This window comes from Tamandua tetradactyla, chromosome 13, assembly GCF_023851605.1.
Source record: "Tamandua tetradactyla isolate mTamTet1 chromosome 13, mTamTet1.pri, whole genome shotgun sequence".
In the NCBI taxonomy this organism is placed as follows: Eukaryota; Metazoa; Chordata; class Mammalia; order Pilosa; family Myrmecophagidae; genus Tamandua; species Tamandua tetradactyla.
Window position 1 is genome coordinate 43,476,224 of NC_135339.1, and position 26,437 is coordinate 43,502,660.

The 26,437-nt window shown below is 35.9% G+C and overlaps 1 protein-coding gene across 1 annotated transcript in view; it reads left to right on the forward strand.

Moving 5' to 3' along the window:
• PCDH15 (protocadherin related 15) overlaps nucleotides 1–26,437 on the forward strand; it is a 1,748,268-nt gene that overhangs the window by 1,635,053 nt on the left and 86,778 nt on the right. The window contains exon 27 of the mRNA XM_077125289.1: nucleotides 2,929–3,069. Coding sequence (XP_076981404.1) covers nucleotides 2,929–3,069 — 141 coding nt within the window. The remainder of the gene's footprint in view (nucleotides 1–2,928; nucleotides 3,070–26,437) is intronic.

Sequence of the window (26,437 nt, forward strand, 5' to 3'; positions counted from 1 at the left end):
TTATAGAAACTCACGTGTGTGTGTAAGGAAATACGTACAAGAGTGTTCACTAAAGAACTTTTTGTGACACCAAAAATAATTGGAAACTACCTATAATCCAACGGAGAATGGATAAAGAAATTGTGGTTTGATTATGCTATAGAATCCTATGTAGTAAGTAAAATGAATAACCCAGAGCTACATGTATTCACAGGGTTAAATTACAAAAATACAGCACTAAGTGAAAAAAAGTAATTGCAGAAGGATAGATTAGTGCAATATCTATTATTTAAAGTTAAAAACATGAATGACAATATTATAGAAAAAAAAAAAAAGAGTACATCAGATATTTTGAAGAGACCCGTCACCATATGGCAGCTTAATTCAGGATAAAAGAAAACGCAATAATTTTAATGATTTTCTGAGCTCTCAAGAAGCAAGAAATATCTCTGAGGCCAAGATAATGAAAATGAACAAAAACAATGCACTGAAATAATAGTGTGTCTTAGTAAGGAAACCTCAACCTCGGGGCCACCTCAAGCTGGAAAAGTGAGGTAACACTCCTGCATATAAGGGAAGAGCAAAAAGAGGGCTAGAATAGCTCTAGGTCTTTAGTATTCCTAGTTTCCAAATGAAGTACATTGGAAACCTTCCCTTGTTTACACCCTTAAGATTCTGACAGATTACCTCGAAACAAATACATATTCAGAATAATCACTTAAAATACAATAAACCTAGCAAAGTTGAACAGATATAACAAAAATGTATTTAGACTCAAAAAGATTTCAGATTCTAGAATAATATGATAGAAATTATTAGAATATTTGATAACATATTTGAGCATGAGCTATGCAATCATGAAAATGAAGCTATCAGAAAAAGAATATCAAAATAATTAGGAAAGATTTTTTGCGGCTGATAATAACAGACTACATAATTTGGAGTAACTTTCCTACTGAGAACAACCAGAAAAGCTGCTTAAAATAAATTTGAAAGCATTAGTGAAGTATGAAGTGAAATTATGGAGTCATGATCCAGAAAAATGAAGCACAGAGAAGTGAACTAATATGACAAAAATTGGAATTCAGTTGTGACCAATGAGATGCAGCCCTTATACATTCCCCAGGATTTGGGTTGGAAACCTAAAGAAATAAATCTAAGAGAAGGGGGTAAACAGCTTTGAATTCTCTCAGTACGTAGTTGGAGTGATGTGAACTGACGTGGCCGTGCCAACATCCCCCAGGTACACCCACGGTGAATGCACCTTATGGGAAGATAATAGGGATCTTAAAATAAATGTGCTAGAAAAGTCCAAGGAAATAAAATACCTGGATTAGAGCAGGGTACTAGAAATAAAATGGGAATTATATAACTTAAATATAAAGAAACTGGGTGAGCAACGGTGACTCAGTGGCAGAGTTCTTGCCTGCCATGCTGGAGACCCAGGTTTGATTCCTGGGGACTGCCCATGCCAAAAAAATAAAATATAAAAAATAAAGGGACTGAAATTAACTCATGGGTTTAACTCATGGTTTTAACAGACTATATAATTTAGAGACACAGCTGAAGAGAGAACTGGTGAACTCAAAGACAGGTCTGAAAAAAAAGTCCAGAATGACTCATGGATAGAAAAATATTTTTAAGAAATAGAGATGAGGGTAATAGGGGTTGCAGTCGAAAGATCCAACATGTAATTGCAATTCCACAAGGAGAGGAAGGAGAGAATGGGGCATAAGCAATATTATAATGATGCCTGAGTATTTTGTAAAACTGATGAAAGATTTTGTGGTAGTTTAAAATCTCCATCAATAATTTGATTCTTTTCCCTTCAATAAATGGAGCCTCTTCCTCTCAATAATATATTTGATTTTCCACATTGGAGTAGAACTTATAATGTAGTTTTAAATGTCATAGTTTATCCATTGCCCTGTTATTCATTCAAATGAACATGAATATATTTTTAAAAAATCGATAGGATAGAGTGAAATATATTTTAAAGTATTTTAGGATAACAAATCCTTTTTTAAATGACTGACATATGAAGTTGTCAGTTCAATTTTCAGTTACTTCATATTATATTTCTTAAACCAGCTAGATTTAATTTCCTCCAGCAGAGAAACTTCATCACTCTATCTTGCTCCTATAGTACTTACTATATATTTTTTTCCATTCTAAGGGTTTTACTTCATCTGTATAACTGACTGGTTAAAAGAGTCACTGTTCATATCTGTATATACATTTATAGAGATATATCTGTAAAGTCATACATAACAAAAATCTAAAATATTTTTTCTGATTTCTGGTTAAATAGCCCCTTTTTCTGTTTGTCTTTCTCAGTCTGTCTATATATCAAATAAAAGGCCTATAATTATTGGTGTTTTCTTCAATACAACAATGAAAATTTTCTGACTCATGCATAAAATGACTTTTCATATGTGAAAGCTTAATCATCTGGATTTATATTCCCTAAAGTGTCCTCAGCAGAATACCAAATCTGCAGGGTGATAAGATTTATAGAACGATAACAAGTATAACAGTCCAGTTAAATTAGAAAATGTTCACTTAAATAAAGTTAATTTTTTTTACACGGGAACATCTTAAAGCCTATCATATGTTAGAGGACACTCTGAATTCATGATGAAGGATTTTGTATGCCTTGCTTCCCAAACTTCATTGTCCATAGAAACATGTGCTATCCAGGATGTGCTCAAGAAAAATAAAAAGCACAACATAGAATTTCAAGAAATGAACTTATAAAAAATACCCATGAGATCATTTCAAGAGCTGGAACATAATTCCCAAAGGCCAGCATTTCATCATTTTTATGCTTGACTCTTATAACAAAATTAATGCTTTTAATTTTTTTTTAATTGCAGTGCCTTAAATAGATACTTCTCATTGCTTATAGTATGAAGAAAATGACCAATGGAATTGTATTTTACATTCTAGATACGTTTGGAATTAATAACATCACAGGTGATATCTACGTGAATGCTCCTCTGGACTACGAGACAAGGACGAGCTACGTCCTGCGAGTCCAAGCTGATTCCCTGGAAGTTGTCCTAGCCAATCTCCGAGTTCCTTCAAAAAGTAAGTTACATTATTTAAGGGTCTCACAAGCATTCTCTCAATTTCTAATGAAAAGGCATATGTGTAAATAAAGTTCTCAGTGGAGAAATTAGGAAGATCATTAAAATTCCAAAACGACCACCCTTCATTTTCACAGCAAATATACGACAATACAGGGAGTGATTTCATAAGCAGAAACATCAAGACAACACACTGTTTTCAAATTCTGGGTACAGGAGTCTTATCTGTGTATCATTATCTGCGTAGATTAAATAAAAACTGATTCTTAATTGCATCGTGAGGCTTCGAGTTCCTCTGGAGTGTATGTTATTAATGAAATCATGACTGCTAGACATTCCATGAATTCTGTTACTTCTTGTATTAATGCATTTTCTTAGAGAAGAGAACAAAAGCATCTTCAAGTAGCTGACAAATATTTATTCTTATTCATATATAGCACCACTTAATTCACATAAATTTCTATGAGACAATCATTTTTATCCCCAGTTTACAAAGACAAGATTAAATAAAAAGGTTTGTCATTTTTTTTGCAATGATATAGTCAGTAAATGAGAAATTTAAGCCCGTGTCTGACTGTAAAATCTTTTTTCCACATTTCAGTGTGATGTAGTTTACCCACACAGAAAAGCAAGTTAAGGGCCAAGTTCTGGAAAGCAGTGGCTAGCAGAGAATCTGAAAAGTGCTATCAAAAATGGGGCAAATGCTATTTCTTTCTACCCACTGAGGTGATTTTTTTTATGGTTAAACAATGCATCTTTATCTGATCAGACTCTTTCAGAACTTTAGAAGTCCCAAGAAAACCAAATTTAATTTAAATTTTTAGTAAACAGAGGCCCAGTTAGAATGTGATATGGAAATGGAATATGGAACATTGACCTTTTAACTTGGGACCATTCCTACAGGTCCTATAGTAACACTCTATCTATCAACTCCTTTAGAAGGGGGAGGAGAATGGAAGAAGAAAGGGTGACAGCCAAAGCAAAGAAACAAAAATGAGTGATGCCAGGGTGAGATATTGCAGACAGTATGAGGGAAAGGAGAACAAGATGGGAGAGAAAGGAATATAGACTGAATACAGAATTTTCTGTTTTAGTTTCACAACTGATAATCATGAAAAGAAATCACTCCTTTTCATTTATCCCAAACTTCACTTACTGATCTAGTGTAGAAGGTAATAGGATCTCTAATGGAGTGTGCCAGTTTGAAAGTATTATGTACCCTAGAAAAGCCATGTTTTAATTCTGATCCAATCTTGTGTAGGCAACCATTTGTTTTAGTCGTGATTCAATAGTATAAGTTGGAAATTTTTTATTAAATTATCTCCATGGAGATGAGACATGCCCAGTTGTGGCTATGACCTTTGAATAGGTGGAGATGTGACTCTACTCATAACAGGTATGCCTTGATGAGCTTAGTGGAATCCTTTAAGAGGGGAAACATTTTGGAGAGAGTCAGAAATGACAGAAGCCTCAGAGCTAACAAAACTTCACAACAGAGCTGACATAGTTGCAGACACGTGGAGAACAGAGACACAGATATTGGAAGATGCTTGGAGCCCAGCAGACATTGTCATACAATGTTAAGCAAGCCAGAACCTGGAGAGAGCCAGGGAAGCCAAGAGATGAAAGCCAGCCCTGGAGAAGCAAAGTGAGGAACCCCCATAAGAACAGAGGCTGAAAGCAATGGAGCCCAGGAAAAAGGGATTAGCAGATGCCAGTCACATGACTACCCAGCTGACAGAGGTGTTTCTGACCATTGGCCTTTCTTGAGTGAAAGTAACCTCTTGTTGGTGCCTTAATTTGGACACTTTCACCTCCTTAGAACTGTAAACTTGTAACTTATTAAACTCCCCTTAAAGCCATTCCAGATCTGGTATATCTCATTCCAGCACCTAGCAAACTAACATATTAGAAAAATATTTGAAAAATCATATTGTGCACAGTGTGTCTTTGGAATTGAATGAATTAAATTGTTCTCAGTGACCCTGTGTCACTTGCGTAATTAAATAGTTTAAAAATAGAAGACTAGTTCTTTGTTTTTAAAATTTTTAAACTGCAGGCAATTATATTTTTTTAAACTTATAAGGGATGCTTCAAATTGTAAAATGAACTGACTAACCTAGGAGTCAAAAGGTTAGAGTAGTTTTAAGTTACATGATGTAAACTATCTTAATGCAATTACAAATACATGGATAATAACAATTGAAAACTATGTTTGTCATATCTTTAAAACAAATGAGCAGTTAGTTTTAGAAAGTAAATTTTGCTAAATATTCAGGTTGTAGAGGCTAGTATTTCTCAATAAGTACCTCTGATTTCCAGGAAAAGAGCTACATTGAACTCTCATAAATGAATATAGCATTCTGAAAAGCTTTATCAGAAATATAATGCAACTAGCTTTAAATTAAGTGCAAATCTAAGGTTAATAAAAGTTCAGCTAATGCCCACAGGTATACTTGTATGTGCCCCAGTGTGCATGTAGAGGGGAAGCAATTAGCAAATTCATGAGCTAACTTCTCACAGACACATCAAGCCTAAAATCTAAATGTTAGTTTGTTTAGTGCTTGACACCTTGAATATTATTATTAACATTTCGTGACTGATCTTTGCTTCTTGGATTTGAAATGAAAAACCTATGTATTTCAAACAGTTTTATGTATTAGGCTGCTAATGCCTATAATCAATCCAAAACCATTAGCTATACAAATAATAAGAGCCTTATGTAAACTGAAGTTAATTAATTCATTGTCTAATTAATTCAACTCTACTTCAAATTTAACTGCTCTACTATTTTTAGCCTTACCACATATCGTGTAAATAAAGGTAATACACTGAAGAACTTTAATTCATAAAAAAATATTTTATCATAATTTTACAAAGAATTTATTAAAGAAATCCTTTTCAAGTAAGTTATACATCCATGTTGTTACTGGATTTAATATTTAAATGCAAATTAATTGTAAAAATAGAAATATTCTGGAACTCATTTCATAAATTTGACTTTAGGAATATTTAAAATTTTTTAACATTTTAGTGCAGAACATTTTAAAAATATACAAAATTACAGAGAATATTATAATGAACCCCCGTGTTTCAACTACCCAATTTCAACATTAGCCAATTCCTGGGACATCTTTCATCTATAAACCTACCTACTCCCCTAGTCTGTTATTTTGAAGCAAATTAAAGACAAAGTATTTTATCTATAAGTATTTCATTTATGGAACTCTCAAAAATAAGGACCTTTTAAAACTTAATACCATTATTATGCCCTACAAATTAAAAAAAAACTTTAATACCAACCAATATCCAATCCGTACTTATATTAAAAAGTTATTCTCATCCGAATCCAAATAAGGTTTATATGTTGTAGTTGGTTGATAAGTCTTTTAAGTCTCTTTTAATCTATAAATTTCAATATCGCCAACACCACCCCTTTTTAATTCACCTTGATGTATATTTAATGAAGAAACCAAATTAGTGGACTGTTCTGAAGTCAATGAATTTGAAAGAATTGGAGTTATGTAGCCCTCTTACGTTTTTATGTTGTGTCAGCTCATATACATTTAAGTTTTCACTCACATCTTTGGATTTTTTTATCCAGGACTTCTGGAAATATATTTTCCCCCTTTCCTTGACCAGGAGTTTTTATCTTTTAAACTGCATTAATAATTTTTGAGAGTAGTGTGAAATATAAATATATAACCAAGCAAATGAATGAAAAATGTAGTAAAACCAAGGAATAGAAATAATATTTTAAGGAGGAAAATTTCCCAAGAATTGAAAAGTAAATATAAAGAGAAAGATTAAGTAATCTTAACCTGCTGATTCATTAGCCCCCTACTAAAATAAAAGTAGGAAAAACAAAATATATCCTAATAAGTCCAAAATGATATATTCCTTTTTTGCTTTTCTTATCAGCAAAGTCTTGACTCAGCAAGTCACTGACCACTGGTCTAGGACCCGCAGGACATGTGTTTTCCTTTGGGACCTGTGCTGTACCATTTATTGCCTGGATGCTTTTTTTATTAAGTATCTATAATATGTCAGGTACTGAAAGGAATTTCAGGACACAAAGATGAAAAAACTAAGTGCCTACTGTCAAGATCCCTTGGTTCAAAGTAAGAAAAAAATATACACAATTAGCAAAAAGGTAATGTCTGCAACATTACAAAATGTAGTGGACGGTGCTAGTAGCCAGTGCAATGTGAGAGAGAAGAGTAAGCAGCTAATGTATGAGTGATCAGAGAAGAAAAAGTTTGAAAACACAATTCCAAGTACATATTAAAGATGATGAAAAACTAAATATTAAATTATAAGTTTAGACAAAAGTAGGAAGATAGACCTAAAATTGCAAAACAAAGTGCTGGAATTAGACACAGATTACCAAAGATATTTAAAAAAAAAAAAAACAGGAAACAGTTTACCATTCTAAAAACCCTTTATTCCCAAGGAGAATGAAAAAGGCGACATGGATGAAGATTTAAAAAATATTTTATGTGGAATATTCCTTTGGGGGAAAAAAGTTGTGCTTGTCTTCTCTGCCACAACTCCCTCATTCCCGCAGGAGGCGCTTCTGGAAATGTGTGATCTTCCATTTCAAATTCAGTGCAGGAGGCTACAGTGGGAGCAATGTGTCCTCTGTTTAGGAGAACACATAGCAAATTTGTGTCTGGACCTTTGAGAGAAATCTGGGGGGAAAAGAAGTGGAGCTCACTAACTACTCTGATTGCTGGAGAAGAGAATTACATTTGCATGTAGATAAGCCCACACTCTTAGAATTCATGCAGACAAGGAGAATCTGTGAATGTTACCCAATGTCCAGAGGCAGACACATGTGAAACTCTTCTGTCTACCTTACCACTCATTTCTCCTCAAACTCCAATGCCAGATGAAGGCAGCCTCAGTGTTCAAAAACAGCTGCTAGTGAATGGAGAAGGAGGTGATTAATAAAGAAAAAAAGAAGTCTCTTACAACCTCTTCCCTAAAGGTGGGAGATGTGCCCAGAACATGTTCTAGCTGAGAAAGAGAGAAGATTTACCTTGAAATGATATTTGAAATATTGATGAGTATATTGAACTAGATTCTCTAATATTTTAATTAATTTACTTATTTTTATTTAACATGATTACGGTGCTTTCTTATCTTAAGCTTTTATTCAACAACAGGGGAAAAAGTACTCCCAATCTGCAGGATAGAAGAGATATACAAAGGAAAAATATCACTTTCATAATTATATTCCATGTGTCCATATTGAACATGCCATTTCAGTGTAGTTGGATAGCAGAATCTGGTGGGATTATTTATAATGAGTTTAAGCTACATTAGGGCAGAGATTTTTGTCTGTTATTTTATTTTATTTTTTGACTATCCTATTGGCCTGATACAATACCTAGGACATAAACTAAACTCCATAAAGCGTTGCCTGATGAATGAGTGAGTCTGGAAAGTCAGGGCCCAGTTGTGAAGGACTTTGGGTTACTGTGCTAGTAGTATGCAAGCATGCAGCGTACCTACCACCTGTACCTGCAGTCCCATAGCAGACTTTCCTAACTCCGCATGCACTCCACCCAGCCCCACCGCACCACTGCCCACACTGCTGTGCTCTTTGTGGCCTTTTCATTACAGACATTTATTATATTATTACGTTACAGAAATGTAAGCAGTCATCAGAGTAGATGGAGCCAGTCCACTATTGTAATCATGGGAATGCGTTTAGGAATACTTCATCTCATAGGGAATCTTTGGGGGATTTCTCTTCCTCCAAAAATAGCTGGAAACAAAACGTTGATTTCTCATCTTCCTTCACCACAAAATCCCTGACCCTCTAAACTTCTCAGCTTTTAGTTCTCTTCTGCTATTCTCATTCCATTAGATATCTGTATCTTTTTCCTTGGCTCGCGTGTTGCCCAGAATTTTTTGTCAAATAATTATCTTCACTTAACAAAGGAAAGACAACGAAAATGTATCGTTGTTTCTGATGTTATTTAAAAATTATGAGTCCTCTTTTCTTCCTGTCCATGTTCTTTATCTTCCCAGACCGACTCAATCTCTCCTGGATTTTCAGAACTTAATTTTATTGGTCCTTGTCTTGGTTGGCCAGAGCTCTATGACAGATAGTGGGTGACAGTTGGCTTAACAACCTGAATTTATTGGCTCATGGATTGGGAGGCTAGAAGTGCAAAATCAAGGCATAAGTAGGGCCATACCTTCTCTGCCAAATCTGCATTCTGGCAATGTCTGGCTGCAATCTTTGGCATTCTTAGCTTGCATCTCTGTCTCCTGTCCATGGCCATCTCTCTCTCTGCTTGTGCCTGCACGTCTAGATTCTGCTGACTTCCAGCTTCTTCTTACGGTTTCTGTGACTGGCGGCATCCCAACTTCCTCTCTTTGTGAGGTGGTTTAAGACTCTGATTTAATTTGGCCACAGCTTAATATCTTCAAAAGATAATACCATCTGCAAAAGATCCTATTTAAAAATGGGTTCACACCCACAGGAAAGCAAATTAAGATTTGAAGTATGTCTTGTGGGGACATGATTCGACCTCTGAAGTCCCAAAGGGGCTCCAAGAAGCCCGAGTCCAGAAAAAATTTCCCTAGAAATGTATGTAGGTATTTCTGCCCCCAATCCTCCCTGTTCTTTTATCTGTATGTAGAGCAAAAGCAATAATATGTAACTTTATGGCACAGTTTCATTTATGAAATGCCATAATCAAAGCAGCAATTTTTCCTTCAAGGTAAAATTATAATTATCTTTAAAAGTATAAGAGAAAAAAATGTAGCTTTCTATAAATATATCATTGTGTTTTGAGACAATAACTAGCCTTTCAATCAGGAACAAATGGCAAGACAATTAAAAGAAACCTTAAACTGGTGATAAAACAACTCAAATGCTATTGATTTCATGTTATAGTTTTTCTTTAGGGTATAGTCTCATAATGCATTTCATTTTCTTGGATTTCCTCGTTCCCAACAGAAGGTCTGTGACAAGTAATGTTAATGACTCCTTACTCATGATTAACTGACTTACAAAAGCATTACTTTGAAAACAACATTGCAGTATGTTACATGTTATTTTCTCAGTTCTAGAAACCCCATACAATCAAGGTCTCATATTTGTGCTATAAACATATGACCATATTTTCAGAAACTTTATTCATATTTTATTACTTTAAAATTTGAAAACCACTTTAGGAAAAATAACACCATAATGTCCTTCATGATATTTTTTCTCAAACATTGTAGGCATTTTATATAAATACACAGTTGAATCAACCATATTTTTAATGAAACATAAATTTATTCTAGGGAGCTTGTGAAATAAAATCACCTGTCCAAGAAAACATTTGGATTGTGCAAAATAGTTTTGCTGGGAAATAAAACTTCAAAATACTTATGGAATTTCATTAATATGTTTCTGAAACCAAGTTTTGTGTGGCAACTATTTCATTGCCCCCAAAATTGGTTTGCTGAACCTATGTCAGTGATAGGTGGCCAACCCAATAAATTAGAATATAGATTATAACATATATTTCTTTATTTGTAATATAAGAAAAAAATCATGTCTTGTGAGGAAAACATCTTATGCATTTTCCATGGCAATTGAAATCAATGTGTTTAGGAGTGTAATAATGCATAAAGTTGTTCTCCTTACTTACAACTAACACTGAGTCCAAAGAACCAAAGAAAAGAGATATAATTTTCCCCATTCATGGAAACTTCTTTCTAATTAAAACAGTTAATAATTTTTTCTTTGGTTCTTTCATGTAAATTTAAATCAAGTTTCAAAGTAGAACTCACCTACTAATCCTCAAATATTTTTACAGATTTATATTCTGTTTTAGAGAGTAGCAATCATTTAATTAATAATGAGGCCCCAGAGCTAAACAACAGAAATCTTATGCCTTTTGTTTCATGAAAATTTCCATTTCAACGGAGGCAAACTAATCCCTAATAAATGCATATAGAAGTATGCACTGAACTGATCCCTGTTATATTATAGACTTTCCAGAAATATCAATGTTCTCAAAATGAAATGGAAAACTGAAGCTACTATCTGGATAACATAAGTATGAAATACATCCTAGCAATAAAAATATGAGGAAAAAATTATCAGAAATTTCTGCTAGTTTGAAGTAATCTTCCTTTATTTTTTATGGATTCAGTTGTAGATTCTTCATAGTCTTTTGCTCCATGCGTCAACTTGGCCAGGTCATGGCACCTGTCTGTCTGGTTGGGCAAGTGCTATCCTGTCTGTTGCTATGAGGACATTTCATAGAATTAAATCATGATCATGTCAGCTGCATTCACAGCTGATTCCATTTGTAATAGTCAAAGGCGAGTGTCTTCTGCAATGAGTGATGTTTAATCTAATCATTGAAAGCCTTTTTAAGAAGAATTCAGAAGAGACAGGCTCTGTTCTCTTCCTGCTTTGGCTGGCAAGTCTCTCCTGTAGAATTCATCCAGACCCTCCATTGGAGTCATCAGCTTCACAGCCTGTCCTACAGATTTTGGACTCTACTTTCCTAAAGTTATGTGAGACATTTTTATAAATTTTGTATTTATGGATATTTCCTGTTGATTCTGTTTCTCTAGAGAATACAGCTTGGTACCAGGAGTGGGGTTCTTGGGAAACAAAATCTTAAAAATGGGTTTTTACAATTGGTTTTCTACTCTGACTGGACTCAAAGGCACTAAGGACTCTGATTATTGTAATCAAAATGATACTACCAATCTATAGGGTCAGTCGGCAAAAGTCTTAGTCAAAATATCACCATTCAATTCTTCTAATGCTTCACGTGTATGAAGCCAGGCTCTGGGAGATAATGTTTTTGACATCTTTATGGAGTTTTGTGGAAATAGAGGTATAGAGATGTTGGCTGGTTGTTGTCAGATACACTATATATGGGCTTAAGGCTTCAAATGAGATGCTTACGTGCTGTCTGAAGATGCAAATGCTTCTATGACAGTCCTGAAGGAAAATCTTATTTTGTGTAGCCATAGACTTGACGTCTCTGAAAATCAGACTCAGAATCTTATTATTACAGTAGCAACTTTACAACATAAACTGAATTCTGAATCTTGCATGGTGTCTGCCATTAAAGTGAGGGCATTGATTAGAAATGAATGGGACACTGAAAAATGGGATGGTGACATATGGATTGATAATGATGCTGGTAGTGAGGTTGAAACTCTAGGTCATACTGAGTTTTTTCTAGATAACCCTGTAATAGTCTGCCCTGATGACATAGCCACTCCACGTCCAGCCCGCTTTGAGGAATTGAATACCCAATCTCCACCTGAAGGAATTAGCCCTAGAGTGATTAATCCTGTTTCACCAAATGAAACTGCAAAGGAATGTCCTGAAGCAAATGGCTTGGAAGATGCTTCTAATTCTTTTCATGATCCACCCCCACCACCCCTCATTTCTTCCAGACCTATAACTAATCTCAATCAGCCCCCGAAGGTGAGGTACAATGTATCACACATGAGGAGGTATGGTATACTTCAAAAGAACTGTGCAAATTTTCCAATTTATATAGTCAGAAATCAGGGAAATGTGTATGGCAATGGATTTTAAGGGGGTGGGATAATGGTGAGAAGAATATAAGGCTGGATCAGGCTGAATTTATTGATTTGGGCCCACTAAGCAGAGACTCTGCATTCAATGTTATAGCTCAAGGGATTAGAAAGGCATTAACAGTTTGTTTGAATGGTTGGCTGAAACATGAATCAAAGGGTAGCTGACATTACCTGAGGTTGAAATGCTAGAACTGCCCTAGTATAATATGAATGAGGGGATCCAGAGGCTTAGAAAGATTGGAATGTTAGAGTACATTTATCATACAAAGCCTGCTCTTATACCCCAGTAATGTCTGGAGGATGCACCTTCTACCAGAACAGTGAGAAATAAATTTGTGAGACTAGCGCTATCATCCCTGAAGAGCTCTGTAGTTGCACTTCTCTGTAGGTCAGACATTACTGTGGGAACTGCTGTCACCAAGCTGGAATCCTTAAACATAATGAGGATGACTGGATCCCGAGTTGGCAGAAGCTAGGTGGCAGTGCTTAATCACCAAAGACAGGGTGGATGTGGCTATTATAATAGACAGCAAACTCAAAGCAAAAGTCAAAATAATCTTACTCACAGAGATTTGTGGCGTTGGCTAGTAAATCATGGGGTACCTAGATGTACAGTAGATGGGCAGTCTACTAAATTCTTGTTTGAGCTGTATAAACAAAAGAGTTCTAGGTCAAGTGAACAGGAGTCTAACTTGAATTACAAAAACATAATTAATGAATTTCCAGACTTGAGGCAGTTTACAGGTCCAGAGCCCCTTGAATGAAGGGGAGGCCAGGTCCCTTTGGAGGAGAATCCTGTTATACTGCCACAAATTTATACTCTTAATCTTCCTCCAAGCCTTCCCCAAGGAGACCAATGGACTTTTACCAGCGTAACTGTGTACTGGGGAAAAGGAAATGATCAGATATTTCTGGGATTATCAGACACTGGTTCAGAAGTGACATTAATTCCAGGGGACCCAAAACACCACTCTGCTCCACCAGTGAGAGTGGGGGCTTATGGAGATAAGGTAATTGATGAAGTTTTAGCTCGGGTCCTTCTCACAGTGGGTCCAGTGGGCCCCTAGTCTCATTCTATTGTTATTTCCCCAGTCCCACAATGCATAATTGGAATAGACATACTGAGCAACTGGCAAAGAATCCCCATATTGGCTCTCTAACTCATGGAGTAAGGGCTATTATGGTGGGAAAAGCCAAGTGGAAGCCACTAGAACTGCCCTTACCTAGCAAAGTAGTAAAACAGAAGCAATACCGGATTCCTGGAGTGATTGCAGAGATTATTGCCACTCTTAAGGACTTGAAGGATGCAGGGGTGGTGATTCCTACCACATCCCCATTCAACTCTCCTATTTGGCATGCACAGAAAACAGGTGGTCTTGGAGGATGCAGTAGATTATGGTAAACTCAACCAGGTGGTAACTCCAATTGCAGAGGCTGTTCCAAATGTTGTATCATTTTTTGAGCAAATCAGTACATCCCCTGGTACCCGGTATACAGCTATTTATCTGGCAAACACTTTTTTCTCAATAGCTTTTAGTAAGGACCACTCCCTTCATGGAAGGGGCAGTGATTTGTTCTAACTGGAATAGACACATACTCTGGATATGGGTTTGCTTTCCCTGCATGCAATGATTCTGCCAAAACCATCATCTGTGGGCTTACAGAATGCCTTATCCATCATCATGGTATTCCACACAGCATTGCTTCTGATCAAGGAACCCACTTCACAGCAAATGAAGTGTGGGAATGGGCACATCCTCATGGAATTCTCTGGTCTTACCATGTTCCCCATCATCCAGCTGGATTGATAGAACGGTGGAATGGCCTTTTGAAAATTCAATTACAGTGCGAATTAGTTGGCAATACCTTAAAGGGCTGAGGTAAAGTTCTCTAGGAAGCTGTGTATGCTCTGAATTAGCATTTGCTGTATGGTACTGATTCTCCCATAGCCAAGATCCGTGGGTCCAGGAACCAAAGGTGTGGAAATGGGAGTGGCACCACTCATTATTACCCCTAGTGATCCACTAGGAAAATTGTTGCTTCCTGTCCCTGTGACCTTGAGCTCTACTAGTCTACAGGTTTTAGTTCCAGAAGGGAGAGTGCTTCCACCAGAAGAAACAACAGTGATTCCATTGAACTGGAATCTAAGGCTGCCACCTGGTCACTTTGGGCTACTCATGCCCCTGAATCAACAAGCCAAGAAGGGGATTATTTTACTGGTTGGGGTGACTGACCCTGATTATCAGGGGGAAATAGGACTGCAACTACACAATGGAAATAAAGAAGAATTTTCCTGGAATATAGGAGATCCCCTAGGGTGTCTTTTAGTACTACCATGCCCTGTGTTTAAAATCAATAGAGAACTGCAACAACGCAATCCCAGAAGGGCTACCAATGGCTCTGAAACTTCAGGTATGAAGGTTTGGGTCACCCCATCAGGTAAAGAACCACAGCCAACTGAAGTGCTTGCTGAGGGTAAAGGGAACATGGAATGGGTAGTGGAAGAAGGTAGTGATAAATATGAACTATGACAACATGATCAGTTACAGAAATGAGGACTGTAATGCTGTTTTGTTCATGTTGTACTAGTTAAATTGTAAGATATCAAGTTTAAGAATGACTATTACCCAAGGACTTGCACCTTATTCTGGAGAGATTTAATGTGTTTCTGGTTATATACAGGACAGTTGGTTATTGTTAGGTGAGGAAAAAAATGTGTCTTTTATTGTTTTCTATTTAGATATTAGGTATGGTTTAAGGTGATGTGTATAGCTGCCAAGTTAACAAAGGTTGGATTTTCATGGTCAGGTTCATGTGTCAACTCGGCCAAGTTGTGGTACCTGTTTGTCTGGTTGGGTAAGTGCTGGCCTGTCTGTTGCTATGAGGACATTTCATAGAATTAAATCATGATCATGTCAGCTACATTCACAGCTGATTCCATTTGTAATCAGATGAGAGGTGTATCTTCTGCAATGAGTGAATCTTAATTTAATCACTGGAAGCCTTTTAAGGAGAATTCAGAAGAGACAGACTTTATTCTCTTCCTGCACGGCTGGTGAGCTCCTCCTGTGGCGTTTGTCCAGACCTGCTATCGGAGTCGTCAGCTTCACAGCCTGCCCTACAAATTTTGGACTCTACTTTCCCATGGTTATGTTGAGACACTTTTATAAATTTTATATTTATGGATATTTCCTGTTGATTCTGTTCTCTAGAGAACCCTAATGTACTCCATAATCAAAATCAGTTCTTCACCATAGAATAAGGCAGCTCCAGGTTTCAAAAAAGCATTTTGCTAATGTTTTTTAAAATTTTTATCTCTTATGGCAAATAGTAAGTGACCATCCTCTTCCTTTAGTAACATACTTTATTTTGATCAGACTTAATAAACAGCTGAATTTACTGGTTAAATATTGTAAGGGGGAAAAGAAATCCTTCCCATTTACTAGACAAAAATAAATTTCAGCATTGTGTTTAAATAATGAAAAGAATTGTGGGGGAATAAACTACTGCATAGAAGGAATGTAAATAGGAGCAAGCCTTCAGAAGTTTTCATTGTTTCGACTTTTCAGACTCTGTCTTGCTCAGCATTTCTGAGCAAGTTTGTTTCCCAGTTTCCATATTGACTGAATTATTTTCCTTACTCTCTAGGAATGATTATATCTTGCTGTCTGCTGGCACCATTCCATTGGTCTAAAAACATCCTTTCTTCCTTGTTTTCTGGGTAGTTTCTACCTATTTTACAAGGTTAATTTTAACGGTCATCTCATTTTTAAAACTTTCCTTAATCTGCCCATTTTCTCTATCATATGAGAGAAGCCCTAACACCTAAGTATAAAATAAGTAGTGGCACTAAGAAGTGTATGGCTAGTTGATCTATGAGAGATATAGACAGGCATGGTTTGGGTTTTTAGAGAATGCATTACTGCAGTGAACTAAGTTCCTTCTTGAATGAAACCAGAAATAGAATCTACTTGAAGTAATAACCAGATAATCAAAATCATTTGTGACGCTTATTTATAAATGTGTATTTTTGGGCTCTCTTCTCTCAAACCTACTGAGTTAAGATATCTGGAAATGGAATTGGAGAATGTTAACCATCTCGCAGTGTTCCCCTCTCTCTCTCTCTCCTCTCTCTCTCTTTTCTCTCTCTCTTTCTCTACCTCCCACATATTTGAAATATTTATACAAATAATAATTTTTGTACATTTTTTATGCAGAAAAGCAAAATTAGAAAATTTAGATGAGCATGGAAGATAGTTTGGAGATATATAGAAAAATATTAAAAGAATATTCCAGTCATAAAATAATATTGACCCAGTGAGAGGACGGAAATGTGGGGCAGATGCAAAAGAAAGTTGATACAGGGTGGGCAATGGTGGCTCAGTGGCACAGTTCCCACCTGCCATGCCAGAGACCTGGGTTCAATTACCGGTGCCTGCCCATGTTCAAACAAAAAAAGAAAGAGAAGAAAAGAAAAAAAAAGAAAGTGGATAGAACCCGATGACTGGCCATGAAAAAAGAGAAATAAATCAAAGATGGTTTTATACTTTTTATCCTGGGTGATAGAAATTTTATCTAGAAAGCTGCTAGAAATAAGGTACTGGGCTACCAGAGGATGTACAGGCTAGACACACACATTTTATAAGAAGTCATATAGGGATGATTACTTAAGCCTTGGGAATGTTGATCAAAGAGGCAGTAATATTACATTGTATAAATGTAAAATAAGGTTTAATTGGAAAAATCAGACTAGAGGCATCAAAATATAAAACAACTCTTGAGCTCTCCACAGAAAGAAACCCACAGAGAGAACTTGGTTTGCTGATGTCCAAATACACTATAGAAAGGGCTGAAGAAGAGGGTCCCTTTCCTGGTACTCTCTATATATTTATACACTACTCAGCGGTGCTGAGTAGAAGAATAAGGAATAATTTTTGGCCATGTAATTCTGGGAGTTTCATGGTCGAAGAAATTATCTCCTTAGAACAAGGGAGCCTCCAGAGCTCAGAAACTTGTATCAGCAAAAGGCCTGAATTTGATCCATTGAGCTAACTCAGATCCAATGAGCTAGTCTTTTAATTTCCCAACTGCTATAACAAACATGAAATGGTGAATTGGCTTAAACAATGGGAATGTATTGGCTCATAGTTTTGAGGCAAGGAGAAGTTAAAAATTGAGGCTTCAGTAGGGTAATGCCATTCTACCCAAAGACTGTGGCATTCCTTTGTCCTGTTTTTTTTTGTTGTTGTTGTTGTTCTGTTTTATTTTGTTTTTGTCACGTGGCCATGCTGAATAACATTGCCTCCTAGCTCTGGTCGATCCCTGAAGCTTCTCTTTCCATGTCCAATTTCCTTTCCTTATAAGTCTCAACATATTGCACTAAGGCCGACCCTCATTCAGGGCACACCTTAACTAATAACACCTGCAAAGTTCCTATTTGTACAATGGATTCACACTCACAGGACCAGGCTTCAGGATATGACAGACACTTTGTGGGGGAAATGATTTAACCCCCAAGAGCTAGTTGCCTGGTAAGTTGACGAAAGAAGAAAATGAATTAGCCTCCTGGCCATTTGGCTTCATTTCTCTGAGACAGCAAGAGGGAAGAGTGAAAGTCTTTCCATTTAGAGGATGGGAGAAAAGACCTTCTATTGAAGAAAATAGTAGAGAAGAGAGAAAAAATGTGTGAACTGTTAGCAATAAGAGAGGGAAGTATCAAGAAAGGTAGAGGTTAGCTAACATGTTGCAGATACTCAAGAAAATGACTAAAGAAAATATGTTGGATGACACTTAGTTGATCCACAAATGACTATAGTTAGTGCCAAATAAATAAAGAAGACTCATTCATGAAAGAAAACCAGCAAATTATACATGATAAATACTTCTTGGTTTTATCGACATAATAGACACAATTATAGACTACTCTTCCTAAACGTTCCCTGATTGTATTAACTTTTATATTTTTATGAGGCATGTATTTCAATTTAATTTACATATCATATGAATTCAAATGCAGAAATTGAGATTTTTATGTTTGAAAGAGAAGCATAAATTTAAATGTAATTTTTAATAATCATTCAAAACATAAATCTAGTAATCAATTCTTCTTCCAAAGTATAGTGGTTTGAAGCTGTATATACCCCAGCAAAACATATTCTTAAATGTAATACATTCCTGTGGGTTAAAGTATGACTTTCTGATGGGGCTACTACAGATGAGATGTGACCCACCTCATTCAGAATGAGTCTGAATCCTTTTATTGGAGTCCTGTATATGAGAACAATGAAATTCAGACAAAAAGAGAGAAAGCCATAGAAGCAAGAAGCTGACATCAGTAAAACCTGGGAGACTATGGAGGGACCAGCACGCACTACCATGTGCCTTGCCACGTGGTCAGAGGAGCCACTGGCAGCTGATCTTCACGAAGAAAGCATCACCTTGATGTGCTTGGACTGGACATTTTCCTGGACTCTAATTGTAAACAAATAAATTCCCATTTCTAACTCAACTCATGTCATGGTATTTGCTTTAAGCAGCCTAGGAAACTGAAACACAAAGCTAATTAATCTCTTATTCTCAGGAATTTGTATAAATTCAGTTAATCATTCTTATTCCTGTTTATATCCCTCTTGTTTGATTGTACATAATTAGTCCCTAAGTACTAGCTTAAAAGTAATTAGAAACATACAATTTAAAGGAAATCATTATTTTAAATGTTGCCACTTTCAGTTTTTAAGTCCATTTTGCCAGTTATTTATTTAAGTGATACGTTCACCATCAAGACTTCTTGGTTGATATTGCTGGTTGTAAATACAAATGCACAAATTACAAAATGCACAAGAAAATCAGTTTATCCAGTCCAAAGACTCAATTTCATTTAAAAATATTTCTGTTAGACGATATTCATAAATGCTAAGATATCATGAGTTTAAAGGGAACTAGTAAAGGGAAATTTTATAAAATGACTATATTAGGGGGAAAATGCTATAAATCAGATGATTTACCAGTGAAATTATTCCAGTTCTAAATTGTCTTGATGGAACAGCAGAACAACAACAAAACATATACCTAAAAATTTAATATAATGAAATGTTTAAGAATTTTGACTTTGTTTTAAGATATACCTGAATTCTATACCCAGTTTTTATCTTTTGAAACTGTCAAAGTTTTAGTATCTTCATGTTTATATCAAGGAAATTTGTCTACATCTCATTGGATATTTAAGAGTTTTAAGCACAATGAGGTCTGCAAAGTACTTATTGAAACATAGGAAGCACCTAACAACCAAAAGCTAGTATCACTGGTAGTAATATTATCAGATACAATATATTTGAGCCACACTTAAAAATTTTGACATGGCATGTTATAAAATGGTTCATCTTCTCTTTCTGTAAATTATTGTTTATTAATATATCTCATTTTCCTCTCAATTCTCTGTATGACAGATGTTTATAGGTTAGAACTGTTAGAAAGCAGTCACGCCATATTTGGGGTTCTTTAGATTTCAACATCTCTTGATTGACAATCAGATATGCATGTACAAAAGCCCAGAAATAAAGCTTTTTTACGCCCAAAGGAATGGTCAAATTAATATAGTCACCCATCAGTTAGCTAAGTATATCTGGTTAAATTTGTTAACACAAAATGGAAATTTTGCATTTTATAATGTCTTATGGAGGGAAAATCCAATCTCTTCCTGGAGATAGGGAGATATGGTCCTATTGTCTACCATGGGCTAAATTGTGGTTTCCCAAGTGTACATGGAACAGTTATTTGTTTGGAAGCATCAGAACCCAACTGTGAATGCTATACTAAAAGGAATTTATAGGAAGAATACTTAGTGGCTTGCACTATCAGGAGGATCTAAGAAAGGACAAGAAGCCAGATAAGCTTCAGCAATCTTAATCAGAAGCTCTAAAAGAGAGATTCTTTGTTGAGCTGCACCATCAAGATAGCTGGAGCCAGTCACATGTAAGCAAGCGGCAATCAGCTCAAGAGTCAAGTTTCTGGGCTGGGGGGTGAGGTGGAGGGGTGGGGTGAGGTGGAGAGGTGGCAGCCTTCTCATTGCCTTGTATTGAGTTGTGTGCCCTTGGCCAGGGTTGTAGTGGAGAGAGCACCAGGATTGATGGTTCCACAAGAGCACATGAGATGTGAAACCCATGGGGAGAAAAAATAATGGAGTTGTCTGGACAAAATAAACGAAGAAGGGATGTTAAGCAGACAAACCCCTACCTCCCCAAATTCTAATTCTCCTTTTAAAGAACCACATTAAGACTAAGTATTGTTGCCAAAAATGCTTGCGTGGATAGAGTGGGGGTAGTTGCGGGAGGGTAGCATATTACTTGAAAGAATTGAGTTAGATTTTTAATTTCCACCATAATGAAAAATCCATTTCTATTTTTAGTGTGACTGATATTTGAATCTTAAGGAGCTGATTACTTAAGCTTTAGAATGTTTTGGTAATATCTGTTGTTTAAAAAAATAATATTTTACTCTAAGAAATTTGAGATGAGATTAAAGACCATGATTGGATGTAGTGACATATTGCAAAACCTCTAAAGCCCTTTCTGGCAAGTATTTGTTAAGTACTTTTTGAATGTAACATGTTTAATACACAAAATAGTTGTTGTCAAACTGTTTCACCTTATATCACTTCTGAAATCATTGTAAAAATCTAATTATTAACTACGTCATGTATTATATCACTAATGAAATCAGCAAAGATATAAAGATGAATAATTAGATTGTGTTTTGCAAGGTCATTTTTCTCCCTAGTTATTACATTTTTGGTTAAGTCTTCACCAGTAAATCACATATGCCTGGAGAAATATGTTCTCAAGACAAATAAGCAAAGGAGTAATCAAAACTCTTATTTTAGGAGGAAAAATGCATGCTTTCCTAACATGATCCAGGACTTATTGAGGCATTTCTTCAGGCTTCTTTAGATAGTTGAAATAATTTAGAAAACATGTAAAAAAAAAAAAAAAAGACTAATGAGGTTCATTTCAAGATTGTTCATTTTTGTGTATGTTATTCTCTGTATCTTCCATTTATTCTACTCCTTTAGTCCTCCAACATGATATTTAACATTATTTTTTAATTAAAACAGAATTATCTTACATTATATAAAATTATATAAAGAAGAAAATAAAAATAATCTGTAATCCCACATTTTAGAAATATGGTAATTTGTATATTTTCTTCAAACCTTTTACACACACACACACAGATTTTGATCATGCATAACTGTCTTTAAAAACTCGACCTTTCTCTTAACACTTAATATTCCATCAAAAGTATTTTATGTCAGCTATTCTTCAAAACATCATGGCAAGGACTGCTTAACAATTCCACTATATGGGTATATCACAATATGTCTCCCTCTTCCCGGATTACTGAAATTCTAGTTTGTTTTACAAAGGACATTTGATGCTGCAGTTGTCCTTACTCAGGGATCTTTAGACACCATGACTGCATTAAAGAGAAAAATCTTGATTCATATTCTTACTTCTTCTTTTTTATAGAAATATGGTCTATAATTTTCATAAATAGTTTCAAAGCCATTCTTGCACCAAAAGAGGTTAAGTTTTGTTACTCGATTATATTTCATAGATAAAGTGATTTTTTTCTCTTTCCAAAGATGAATTATATTGATTAAATACATTTGCTGATATCCTAAAACACTGTCCAAGAGAGATCAATTTAATCTATATATTTCACAGAGTTTTCCACTGTTTCCATAAATGCATTCAAGTGCTTTGAAAATGATGTTTATACCTAAATAATTTTCATTCATTTACGGACAATAATTCTAAAGCTTTAGATTTTAATGGTGATTAAAAGTCCATACCTGCTCATTATCACATTTATTCATCGCAGTAATTCTATTATTTATCAACAGTTTTAAGATGAAAATGCAGCCCTTGTATTCAACTGCCTTGCCTAAAATCAGTTTTTAAAACGTGCTCAGGGGCAGGCAATGGTGGCGCAGAGGTAGAGTTCTCACCTGCCGTGTGGTAGATTCAGGTTCGATTCCCAGCAGCTACCCAAACAAAAAAAAAATGTGCTCAGGTACAAGGGGATGGAATTTCTCACTTTGGATCAGAGTTGATTCTTTACTTTCTACTTTGCCCTTGCCTGCATGAGGTGGAAGGGAAGGATAGTTTCAGCTCGCTGTATTTAGAAACGTTCCATTGAGCAGTTTTAATTGTTTTTGTATGTTGTATGGTGGTGGTCACAATTTGAGCAGTTTTAATTTTAAGCTGAATATCTACATAGTCTTTAAACCATTTTCCAGATGCAGTTTAGAAATAAAATTGTTTTCCCTGACCCCTTTCTGTTACTCTGTATTCTCGTCCTCCAGGCGTTTATAAATATTTAGGAAAGCCTTAGGATCTTCCCAGTAGAATGTTGATTCTTCTTGTGGTTTTAGCTATAATACATGGTATCTAATATTTTAAAACAAATAATAATTTCACATAACTTGAAGCAAACTTTCCTGGATGCCTATAAATCATGTCAACCTTTAGAGAGGATTAAGGATTACTGTGGAATTTACAAATGTTCTAAATTGGAAACCATAAAGTGAAATAGTTAAGAAAATATGTCATCAGCGATTTGGGTTGAATCTTACATTTACTCTTACTAGTCTCTAAGCACCACTATTTTCACTGATAAAATGTGAATAACCGATAATACTTAGTGTTGCTAAGGGGATAAATTGAAATAAGGTGCAGAAAGCACTTTGCCCAGATAGATCTCAATTATTAACAATAATTAATATTAATATTAATGATTCCGCTCAGTGGTGTTGTTTGTATGTGAAACAGAGCTATATATATTGTTATAACTTTATAATATTTATATAATTGTAGAATCTTGTTTTTTTCTCTAAGTTTACATCATTTGGTAGTACTAAAAAGTTTCGGTTTTATAAAGATAGTCTTCTCTGTATTTTACATTTTTTTGATAAAATCAATAATATGCCTGTGATAGTCATAATAATACGCCCCACTCAACAATTCTGAGAATTGTTGGTCATTCAACAATCCTGAGAACTTGTGAATATATTACCTTTCATGGCAAAAGGACTTAGTAGATGTGATGAAGTTAAGGATGTTGAGCTGAGGGGCTTATCGCGGGTTATTTGGGTGGGCCCAATATAATGACAAGGGTCATTACAAAGTGAAAGAGAGGTAGAAGAGTCAGTGTCAGAGTGACGCAGCATGGGAAGGACTCAACGTGCCATTGCTGGCTTTGGAAACGTATCTCGAGCTAAGGAATGTGGGATGGAAAATGAAAGGAAACAGATACTTCCCCGGAGCCTCCAGAGAGGGGGCAGACATGCCTACACTTTGATTTTAACTCAGTCAGATCCCTTGTGACCTGCAGAACTGCAAGATAATGAATTTGTGTTGTTTCAAGTCACTACGTTTGTGGTAATTTTTTTAACTTTTTTTTATTGTATAGTATGACACATATACAAAGCAAAGAAATAAAGAAACAGTAGTTTCAAAGCACTCTTCAGAGGTGGTTACATGATAGATCCCAGAGTTTGTTATGGGCTACTATACGATCCTCTCTTATTTTTCATTCTAGCTGCTCCAGAATAAAGGAGGCTAGAGGGCTTAAGTACTTTTCTATCATCACAATCCACTTTTTTTCCTTCTTTTTTTGTGAACAATAACATATATACAAAAAAAAAAAGCTATAAATTTCCAAGCACAGCACCACAATTAGTTATAGAACGTATTTTAGACTTTGACATGGGTTACAATTTCACAATTTTAGGTTTTTACTTCTAGCTGCTCTAAAATACTGGAGACTAAAATGATATCATTTTAATGATTCAGCATTCATACACATTTGTTAAGTCCTATCTTCTATGTATAAGTTACCATCACCTTTGATCTTTCCACACCTCTCTTTAGGGTTGTTTAGGCTATGACAATTCTCAGTTTTTTTATATAGGGAAGGGTCTCTCACTAATATGGGGTAGGGGTATGGAACTACCTGATGTTCTGGAGAGGCTGGGTTAGGTTTCAGGATTTATCTGAACCAGAGACCCATCTGGAGGTTGTAGGTTTCTGGCAAGTCTAGTGCCCTGGAACCCTTGTGGAATCTTATAAATTGCTATAGGTGTTCTTTAGAATTGGCTGTAATGGTCCTGGTTGGGGGTTGGCAGGTTGTGATAGGAAGCAAGGTCTACCTTAAGCTTGCATAAGAGCCATCTCTCGACTCTATTTGAACTCTCTCTGCCACTGATACTTTATTAATTACACTTCTTTTCCCCAATTTGCTCAGGATGTAATTGTTCATCCCACGGTGCCGGGTATGGTATCATCCCTAGGAGTCCTCTCCCATATTGCCAGGGAGACTTTCATACCTGGAGGTCATGTCCCATGTAGGGGGTTGGGCAATGATTTCACTTGCAGAGTTGGGCTTAGAGAGACTGAGGCCACATCTGAGCAACAGCAAAGGTCCTCCAGAATTAACTCTTAGGCATGCCTATAGGTCATCTAAGCTTCTTTGATACCTGCATAAACTTCACAAGAGTAAGCCTCATGATTGAGGGCATGGTCTATTGATTTGGATGTCCCTAAAGTTTGACATAGTATCAGGGGATTCCCTGATGATAAGGTTTAATAGCTCCATAGTCTTTCTCCCCTCCCTCAGGGAACTTTGCCAATACTTTTTGATTATCTGGTTAATATACTCTAGGATGTTTCCAGGCATTACAATAATCTATGCAGGATTAAACGACCTCTGGATTAAAGGACCTCTTTCTCCTTCTGTGCTCTCTGTGTTTCAGTTTTTCAAATGAGCTATACAGATAGGTTGAATTAGATTATGCACTACCAAAAATTTCAGTTTCAGATCAAATAAACCTTTCTATCATTGGTGTCATAGAGTATGTGTGATTCTAAAATATAGACACTGTCTTCCTTACTCCTATGTTCTGAATTACTTTAACCCCAACATGTTCGGCTTCATTTATCTCAAATTATCAGGTTATATGTATAAAACAGCCTCTCAAAATCCAGAAATAGGAATCACCACCCCAGACTTAATGTGTTTGCTATAAAAGATTACAATCTAGGTCCCTGTTTTCTTATAAGCACTTTCTAAAGGTGACCATACCATTGTTGTTTTTTCTGTTTCTGGCTTATTTTCTTGCACCAAATGTCTTACATGCTCATTCACATTGTTGCATGTCTCACGACATTGTTCCTTTTTATGGCAGCACAGCCTTCATTCATAAGTATGCAGCATTGTTCACCAATACACTTCTCTGTCAGTGCATCCTTCAGCCACCTGCATTCATCAGGCATCATATAGAGGTCTCAAAGTCCATTATAGTCCATCAACATTCTCAATTTTAGATAATTTCATTGTTCCCAAGAGACAGAAAACCAATAAATACACCCTCACCAAATCTAAACCTCCTCTTAACTCTTGTCCCTCACCCCATTATCTACCTCTGCTGTTGCTGTGTTAATGCTGATGCTTTCCTTTCGAACATAGCTCATAGCATGCAATAGCAGTTTTCCCCCGTACTCTGAACTTAAACACTCTTCATACAAGAATCATATCTTTGAAGTAATTCTTACAAGAATTCATTCATACTTTTAGTGTGAATCAGTGGGACAGGTAGGTTTATACAACCCCTTTCAATCGTGTTCATCTTCAATATGGTAATATTACTTCTAGACCCACTAGAGAATCACCTTCGCTCCTATCTATTCCCTTACATTGCAATTCAGCCTCCTTAACTAATGGTTCACCCA